Source organism: Cinclus cinclus, chromosome 2 (genome assembly GCF_963662255.1).
Source record: "Cinclus cinclus chromosome 2, bCinCin1.1, whole genome shotgun sequence".
Classification (NCBI taxonomy): domain Eukaryota; kingdom Metazoa; phylum Chordata; class Aves; order Passeriformes; family Cinclidae; genus Cinclus; species Cinclus cinclus.
This window is the reverse complement of record NC_085047.1, coordinates 46,688,492-46,697,916: the sequence shown is the minus strand read 5'-3', so window position 1 is coordinate 46,697,916 and position 9,425 is coordinate 46,688,492. Positions and strand designations below refer to the sequence as shown.

The following is a 9,425-nucleotide window of genomic DNA, read 5'->3' as shown; positions in this document are numbered from 1 at the left end:
GAAGCTCCTCCCCCTAATCTCATTTGTTGTCAAAGAAGTATCTCAATTGTTCTACCCAGGAAGCCCCTCAATAAGGTGGTCAGTGCTTTCTTATCTGGGAAGTACTTTGCCTGAGGTTGAATACAATTATAGGTCTCTCAGTGAAATTAAACTTCCCAGATGGTTGTTAAAGGGATAATTGACAAACATTATTTCTAGTGCCTCCCATTGTGCTTTTATTGATGATTTTATTAACCACTGGAGCAATAATTGGACTCCAGGCTTCCTTATTTTTTTAAAGCACCATGGATGCTTTAAATTTCCTGTAAAGTATTGTATTTGCTTTGCTTTGTCACTGTTCAAACACTCGTGGTTGCACATGCTCCATCAACAGGTGTAGCTGGTGTTGGATCTGCCTTCTATTTTGGGAGTACCTTGTTGTTCCCTATGGGACAATAATACAGATATTGTGGCATTTTTAAGGAACAAAGACAATATCCAGTGACCACACCGTGGAATCACATGTGTGTTAGTCCAAAGGGCACAATTTACTGCCAGGAAGACATTGTCAGATGCTGCCTGTATCAACTCAAAGGTAAAACCTTATGCTGTTCTTGCACTAGTACCTACTTTTACAAAGGGGCAGTTGACATCGTAGCATGGAGCTGATCAGATCCAGGAATTTCTTTGAACTTTTCTAACTCAGGTTGAAGAGTTTTAAAAAAGTAGCACAAATGTGTCTGCATGGGAAATGGTCCATGGAATAAGATGCTCTGTCACACAGGCATTTATCCTGGGGAGAGGCCAAGCAAAGTATAGTTTGCAGAATACCCAGCAGGAAGATGTTCAGATACTTCCATAATTTTTGGTATAGTGTATTCCTAGCTCAAAGCCCTGGGGTTACATTCTCTAATGATTGCTTATGAAATTGTTGCAAACCAATCTAAGGTCTTTTGTGTGTTCCCACCTTTCCCCCAGCTGCAGGTCCCATACCATAGATTGTTGGTTGCATCACAGCAGTTGTGGCTGCAGGGAAATCCATTCCTGCTTGCCCAACCACCAGGAGCTAATTACAGTTTTCCAGGATTAAATTGTTCCGGGACTGTGCATTGACCCAAATCACTGCCTGCCTGCAAAGGCATGGGCAGTTGTTGAGGCATGAGAGGGGAAAGGACGGATTTGGGAGCCATGACATCCTCCTTCCCTGGCTGCATGAATCCTATCCTGTCTGTCCAGCTGCTTTGGTAACATGCCTAAGGCTGTTCCTTCACAATCACTTCAGTGGCAGCTGAAGAGATTCCTCTGCTTCACTACAGCACACAACACTCCTCACAAACTCCCCTTCCCTCTCCCTGCTTGGGTGGTTATCCATGAATCGTACTGGAGAGAACATAGCTGCTAGGACCAACCTGATACTTGGAAGAGGGCCCTATGCCTAGGTGCAGAATGGTGTGGTTTGCTCCTGGCTATGTATGCTGCTGTGGCCGGTGGGACCTCTTTCAAACCTTTAGTACTTCTTTAAGTATGTGCTTCCCTTCTCCTTTTTTAGCATAAGCCTCCTGCTCCCCAGAGCAGGTGTTAAGGCAAAGGCAGCAGGAGTGGGGTACGTTTTGCCAGCAGACCCCAACCTGGACTCTACACTGCCCCAGCTGAGCAGGCACTTGGGGTCAGGGACTGCTGTGTACCAGGTGTTCTTCCTCAAATGGCCCTCCCTGAAATAACTATTGTGGTTTCCCCCTCCCATTTTCTAAAGCCTGGGCCAGATGCAGTTTCAGGCCCCTGGTAAAGACCCCCAATTCTTTTTAAGTCTGAAAACTCTACCTCGTGTTTGCCTGAAGCACAGCTTGAGGAATTGACAGCCCAGCCAGCATTTGGAGGAGCTCCCCCAGATGAATGAAGCAGTCATTTGCACTGGATTTTCTTGCTGTGTGTTGAGGAAGTCGGTTGAGTTTTTGGGTCAGGTTGTCTCTATTTAAGTCTGTCAGTTCTGTGAGACTGGAAATACCCCAGGGAGGATCCCAAACACCCAGCCCCTCTGAACCCAGCCCTTAGGTAGTCAGGACCTTGCCCCAGTATGCCAGCCAGGTACTTCCTCACCAGTGACAGGTGTTTGTAGCCAGGTGCACAACACCATGTGGGAGTTTTGCAAGGCACTTTCCTTAGGGGGAACTGATACTCTTTTTTTTTTTTAACCCATGCACAAAGTCCAGACACCCAGGGCTTAGACAGTAGATAATTGGATTGCTTTGGTTTTGGCAGGTTGAAACTTAACTGTTGCATTACTTATAGTGCTATTCTTTACACACTACACACTACTACATCATTCACCTGCTCTGACACAATAGGATTTCAGAAACCTCCTCATTTTTCCATGCTTTGCATTGCAAAAGTGAGAACTTGATGATGATGATAATGCTTAATATGTTCCTGCTGCATCCCAGTTCTTTCTGCTTTTGACCAGAGCTGTGAAGTAAAATTTAAGTCTCCACAACTGCTCCAGTCCTCCACAGAGGAAGGACTCTATCTGCCCAGGTTATTGAAACAAGTGTGTGGGTTGTCCTCACCCTTTAAACTAAGGAGGGGATTAACCCCCACACCAGAACTTCTCCTGAAAGTGTTGCAGAATTTATATTAGGCTTGTGCTGCCACTGCAGGGAAGGAGTTGGCTTTCTGATGCTGTAGTCTCTGTTTGTGGATGTACGTACATGTGTGTGTATACACACTTGTATGTACCTGTACTGGAGGGGTGATAAAATCAGAAGGTAACTGTGAAAACTTAAAGGCCTGAGCACATGGAAAAATATTTTTTCTTCCCCCTGTTAACTGAAAGCATGGCTAACGATCAACAGTGGCAGCAATATTTAAGTAAGGTGTAACAAGGTAATGGTACGGAGGTTCTTGGTGAGGAAAAATAGTATTTTCTTTTATAAACCTTTTCTGTTCATTAGATTGAAAAAAAACCCCATTGATTTAGGTGCATAAAATGAGGAGGGGAAATTAGAACTAAGAGTCAGGTTTATTTGGCAAAGTACAGCAGAGAATCCTCCATGACAAGCCAAACCTAGACAGGCAGCAAAGACACACCAGAAGGGACAAAGAAAGAGGAAGAAGCCCTATCTATGGGAGCAGGGCTGCCTCCAGTAAGTGCTACTGAGGGTAAAAAAGAAATATGGGGAAGTTAACTTGGTTCTGTAGCTGGGTCTGTTTGACTGTGCTGCACCCCACTGGCAGGATCTGGAATGCTTCTGGCCCTGCTAGGGAGCCCAGCTCACCCGACTTGCTGCTGCAGCCAGAGGCCAGAGAACACAAGCTGGAGACCTGCGGGAGTGATCTGGATGTTTGTCACTGGTTAGAGGCAGAGAAAAATGGCCTTCTGAGAAAGGACAGGGAGAAAGGGGGAGACACCTGCAAGGGAGGTGAGAGTAGGTGTGGTATCCCTGGCAGGAGGCAAGAGCTGTCTAGGCCGCTGGGGAGAGGAGGGATTATCTCTGAGAGGTGTCAAAGTCAGGGAACCTTTTCTGGAGAGCTGTCATCCTAGTTCTTTGCCTTACTCACCTGGGAGATAAAACTTTGGAGGAGTGGTTGCTATTGACACTGTAGATATGTAAAAGAGTTTTATGTCTTAGGCCTTCAAGGATCCAAAAAAATAAAAGAAAAATACCTCATCCAGCTGTCTCCTTAATGAGGAACAAAAATTCCTCATTAAATTGCTGCCTACAACGCAAATCCTGTGGATTGACAAATCTGGATGCAGTGCTGTCTACACCACTTCCTGACAGGATTATTCATTGTTGATGACCATGTTTTAATTTCTCCAAACCATAATCCTCTACATATTTTGCTCTTTTTAGGGACTGACATCCCTCCTCAACTTTTATAGTAGCTTTCAGAGACAAACACAACCAGGTTACTGTGACTGAATTCCCTCCTGGTCACTAGAAGCTCAGCTGGTGACAGCTTTCACTTTCCTTTTACCTCTTGCTAAATCTGGATGGTTGTACCCTTGTGCTGTCTGCTTCCACAGCTGCTGCCATCAGCTTGGGTTGCCAGCTGATATATATTGATGTAGGAAACACCTGAACCACCACCCAACCTGTACTACAATCTTCTCTCAAGTGTCTTTTCCCCTAATAAGCTCTGCACTTCTGCATTACCTTTCTGTGTCATTTGAGGGTAAGAGAACTAAAGAGATGTTTATCCTGAAACAGCTGGGGAAGAGATCAGCTGAGATTTATACATTCATGGCAGTCAAGGGAAAGTAAACTCCTCAACCAAACAAGCTGAATGAACCATTTTCTATTTGAAGGCAGTTCTGTGTGTTCATTTCCTGGCAATTTTGCTCCATGGGCCACCACATATAAAGCTAGTAAATGTTTTTTCTCTGCCAGCTGGGCAGGCACCAGCATTCCCTGGCCATGTCTCCCATTCCAGCAGCAAAGTCAAGTCACCTCCCAGAGCAGCTGAGTCACAGGCACAGCCTCAGTTACTGCTGTTGCCTTTTATAGTGACTATATTTAAGAATTATCCTTAAATGCAATTAAACTGCAAACCAGGACACAAAACTGAGGAAATGCCCATATTCCTGTGTACCTCTAATGGCAGGTTTGTCTTCCCATTTGCTGGGAGCTGTGCAATTCTGTAATTATATGCTGGTTACTCACCACACTAATTTTGGAGGAGAGATGATGCACTGGGGCAATCAGCGAGACCACTTAGCAGCGGTCTTTGCTTTTCTGTCTGTCCAGGTTCTCTCAGGTGTCCCCAGCCTGAGCAAGCCTGTACCTGGTAACACAAGTCCCTAAGCTGTTCCCACACCTGAGTTTCTCACAGCAGCAGTATTTGGAGCACCACTGCCTCACACCAGAGGTGAGTGAGTTACAAAAAACATCCCACCCATGCCAACTCTGGCAACAATAGATCAGCCCCATTGCCACTTCTAGGCTCAGTCCTTTATAAGCAGCATTTATAAGGGTCTTTAAAAAAAAGGTGGGGAGCACTTTTCAGTCTTCGGGGAGAAGTGACTCAGATGCAGATGATTCGGCCAATGAGAGACATTCCTAAAGGCTGAAATTGCAACTCCCTGTCTTAGAACCCAGAGAATGTGGACAGAAGAGGGTTAAGCCAGGGGCAGACCTCTCTCAGGCTATAATGAACCAAGTTCTTCTAAGAAGAAAAAGAAACAAACTCTAGATCCCAGCTCATGACACTAATCACGCCTTGTCTTCAGCAGGCAGGAACGTTTACTTCAGTCATAGCCTCTGCTCAGGCCTTAGGTGAGGAAGGTGGAGATTCTAATGAGCAGTTACTGCTTCTACTTCTGCCCTTGCCATGCTCTGAGCACACAGGGGCCCAAGGTGCAGAAACCAAGCACCTGGTCTGGTCCTGCTTGAACCAGCTGGACCCTGCTGGAAGACTAGAGGCACCTGCACATCTCAGCATCTCCCCCTGCAGTGACAGAGGGAGTTAAGCTGGCAAGCACCGAGCTAAGTCCCACCCTGCACCACTTTGCTGAGACATAGGTCACTCCTTCTTCATCCTGCTCCTTAAGGTACCAGGCAACACCACACACTCCACTTTTCCAGTTGCCCCATGAACAACTGAGATCCCGAGTTACCCCTTCCTCCATTTTCAGATTCTAGAAGCTGACTGCTAAACACCTTCAACACCCCCACCATCATTAGTAACTTCTAATACAGAGCAGCCTCAAGCATTGATAAGACCACTAAACAGTCAAAAGATTAATAATATCAGTTTTTATTCCAAACAAGACAGAAGTACAGAACACCATAATCCTCCTGGTCATATTTCACAGAAGCCTTTAAAACACTGGACACACTAACTTAACATTCAAACTATAACAATCAGGGATAGGATGATGGCACTGCTGAAGGGGTTTTTTCTAAACAAACTAAAGTTAACTCTTAAACATTAACTTTCTTCTACAATGCTCAGCTTTGACTTCAGGTGTTTAGCAACAGAAGCAAAAAAATAAGCCTGCTTTAGAACAGCAAGTAGGAATAAACAGAATATGTAATCACAAAAGAGAAGCAAGACTTTAGTAAGGTCTCATGCGGCTTGATGGGGGTGGTGCACGATTTGGAGGAGTAATTGCAATATCCAAGTAGTCCCCTATCTGGAATTTCTGAGACTGCAATGTCATGGAATCATCTGTGCCCTTCCTGCCCGACATGGTGCTGCCAATCTCCTTCACCCTGTGAGTAGCAGAGGAAAGACAAGTTAGTTATCAGTGGCCAATCTCTCCAGATGTCCAAAACAGGAACTGCACTGGCTCATAACTCCCTTCCCATGCCACTCCCTGCACTGCACACACATGGCTGTGTACTCAAAACGCTGGGTTTTTCTCTGCAGTCCTGGGGGCACCTAGAAAAGCTACACGAAATGTACTTTCTGAGAGCACAGAGGAGCCTTCTACCCTACTATGTTAAATACTAGTGAGAACCCCTTACCCCCTGCCATACAGACAAAGCACAAGACCCCACCACATTCCAAAGCAGGGTACCTCCACTGGATGCTGACAAAGATTAGCTCATGCCATTTTGGAAGAAAAACACCTGCAGTAAGATCACTGCTGTAACTCAGGTGCAAGACCTACCACGAAAAAAAGCATTATCTCAAGTCAGAAGGTCATGTTCCAGTTGCAATACAGCAACCAAAGCCTTCAAGCACACAGGTTCATAGTTTTGGGAGCACACTGACAGGGATGGCCACCAAGCACAATTTAGAGGTTGTAGCAGTCATCATACAGAACTTCAGAAGTTTGGTATGTGGGTTCTGAACTTTAAATCAGTGTTAATGAAGAGTAATTTACTGTTCTGGTGTCCAAAGTATTCCATTAATTCAGAGAAGAAATGCCATATACCTATAGCCAGGCCTCTTGAGATCTGTAAAAACAATTGCAAAGTTGAAATGTGTGCCCTTCTTCCGTGCTTCTGGGTAAACTTCTTTCACTAAGCTGGTCAGCTCTTTCAGAGTTGCATCCATCCTAGAATAAACAAACAAAACAAAGTACAAAAAAAGCTTCCCAAAACATTTAAGATGGAATCAATACATTACTACAACTTAACCATATGTTTCTTTGCCTTGGCATAGCCTATGTCCACAGTTACTGGTTGGGAGAATTCACCTCTTACTGCACACTGGAGGAAACATGCTCTAGTGGAAATGTGTCTGATTCACTGTGATATTCAGACTAATCTCTTCATCTCTGTATACATTTCAACATCTGCATCTCCATGTCTCTGTGAAGAGTTACCATTTAAGCAGCAGGAGCGTTTTTTTATAAAATACATTCATATGAGATACAGGGTAAGAGCTCCCTCACCCAAGCTGACATCTGTATTAAAATAACCTTACTATTAGAGGAAATGTAAGGTTAAGCAGAAAAATAAAATAGTTTTCCATTTCTGCCCTAGCAGGCAGCACTCCTTTACCCAGCCTTCAACCACAGCGGGGCTAAAGCTAATGTCTAGAATTTCAAGAACAAAAGTACTCAGTCATCACAAGTAAAGTGTCTCTAATTATACAGACTGTGCACTCACTCTAAGCTTCAGGCAACCAAGGAGCAGTGTGTTGACAGACAATGCCCATTCTGACTTCTGCAGATGGGAAACAACTCAGACACCACCAACAGCCTTCACAGAGTCCATAAATCTCACTTAGAAGTAAATTAGAACTGCATGCTTTGGTAGCCACAAAAATGGATTTATTCAACTACACAACATACGAGTTACAACTCTGGCAAACATCATAAGGGCTTAAAAGGCAGCATAATTCCTTTTCAAAGGCATTCTTCAAAATACTATAAACAAAACCCAACATATTTGTAATGGAGACTAAGGCAAGCCTCCAAAACAAATTTGACAGTGATAAACAGTTCTGGTTAAAGCACTGCTACCTGACCATGCAAAAAGAAAACTCATTACTCCACTCTCACAAGGGTCTGAGTTAAACCGACAAACCATCCATGCAACATTTCAAGTCTTCCTGGACAACTACTTCTACTGGATAAACGAGGCTGTTGGAACAAAATATACACACTAAAGGGGGATCTCTGCGTTGAGTAGATGTGTTGTGATAACCATCGCCACAGCACATACCACCGATTGCATGCAGCAGTAACCGGGCACTTCATCGGCACGAAGTCTCAGTGGCTGAGTGCTCGCTGCTGCGCAGAGCTGTGCTTCCAGAGAAGCCTTCTCAGCTGCCAGGGCACAGCCACAACCGCTCCACACCAGCGGCGGCGAAAACTCCCCCGCGCGTCCTACACAACTCCCTCTGGCCCCTGGGGCCCAGGCGAGGCCCCAGTGGCCCCGCGCCATGGCCAGGCGTAGAGGAGGTGTCACTCACCAGGTGTAGATCTGCAGCTCGCTGGAAGGCACGTTGCCGCGGGAGAACTCGTCCATGCGGTGGTGCCGCCCATTGTTGGTAGTGAAAACGCGAAGCAGCAGCGGGCACGTCTGCGAGGTGAGGGTGAGAATGAGGATGAGGACGGGAGCGAGGAGCCGCAGGGGTGGGGATTAAGGTTGAAGGGCCTTTCACCACGCCCCCCCCCCCGCCGGAGGCCTCATGTCGTCACTAGACGCTCACCACTCCCCCCACCCCCGCTACCCGCCCCGGAGCGGCCCGCGAATCGGCGCCGCACCAGCACCCCGCACTCTGGACACCTTCTCGCGATCGATCGGCTTCTCCGGCTCCTTCTTGATCTCCTCCTGCGTCACCCGCGACTCCACCGCCATCTTGCCGCGCCGCTCCCGGATGTCGCGCCGCGCACCGCCCATCTCGCGAGAGCAGGGGCGGGGGCGGCCCCGGCGGGGCTCCTCCCCCAGGCCTGAGGCACCGCCCTTCCCTCAGGGAGCCGCGGGTCCCCCGTAGGGAAAAGCTGTTCAGTGCACAGCTGTAAGTAGCAGCAAGGGTGAAATGAACTAGCGGGAAATCTACTTCAAATCTAGTTTCCTTTAATATTACATTCGGGGAAAGGCCAAATGCATGTGCTTCCCGTTTGCGTTTTTTTCTTTTTCCCACAAGTGGAAGCTTTTGTCAGGTTAAATTTGAGTCTGCAGTTGCGTCTTACAAAATAAGCGGGAATACGTAATATCTGCAAAAGGACACAAAATAAGTGGTTTTGTGATAGCTTTTTTAAAATGTCGGGAGTTGCTTCTTGCTCAAAGCGGTAGGGGGAGAGGGGCTCAGCTGTTTTCACGGAGTTTACACTTGGATTATTTCCTCTGAATTTATTTCTCATTTTGAGAGTAAAACAAAATTAAGTATCTCTGTAAAATTAAGCAGAAGCGTGATTTCGGGTGCAAAATAATCACCTATCAGGGACTCAAAGATTTGCTGAGGCTGGAAGGGAGCTCTGGAGGAGACTTCCCACTCCAAAGCCCTGCCCAAAGCAGGATCAGCAAGGGCTGCGTGGATTCTGAGTA

The 9,425-nt window shown here is 46.3% G+C and overlaps 1 protein-coding gene across 1 annotated transcript; it reads right to left on the bottom strand.

The window, feature by feature from the left end:
- Nucleotides 1-5,712: 5,712 nt before the first annotated feature.
- On the bottom strand, nt 5,713-8,777 carry SAP18 (Sin3A associated protein 18). The gene is made up of 4 exons (XM_062487594.1): nt 8,664-8,777; nt 8,347-8,456; nt 6,860-6,982; nt 5,713-6,191 (listed from the first exon to the last, which is right to left on the bottom strand). Exons 1-4 carry the CDS (start codon nt 8,775-8,777, stop codon nt 6,035-6,037), a joined length of 504 nt encoding a protein of 167 aa, XP_062343578.1. The 3' UTR covers nt 5,713-6,034.
- Between the last annotated feature and the right edge of the window lie 648 nt (nt 8,778-9,425).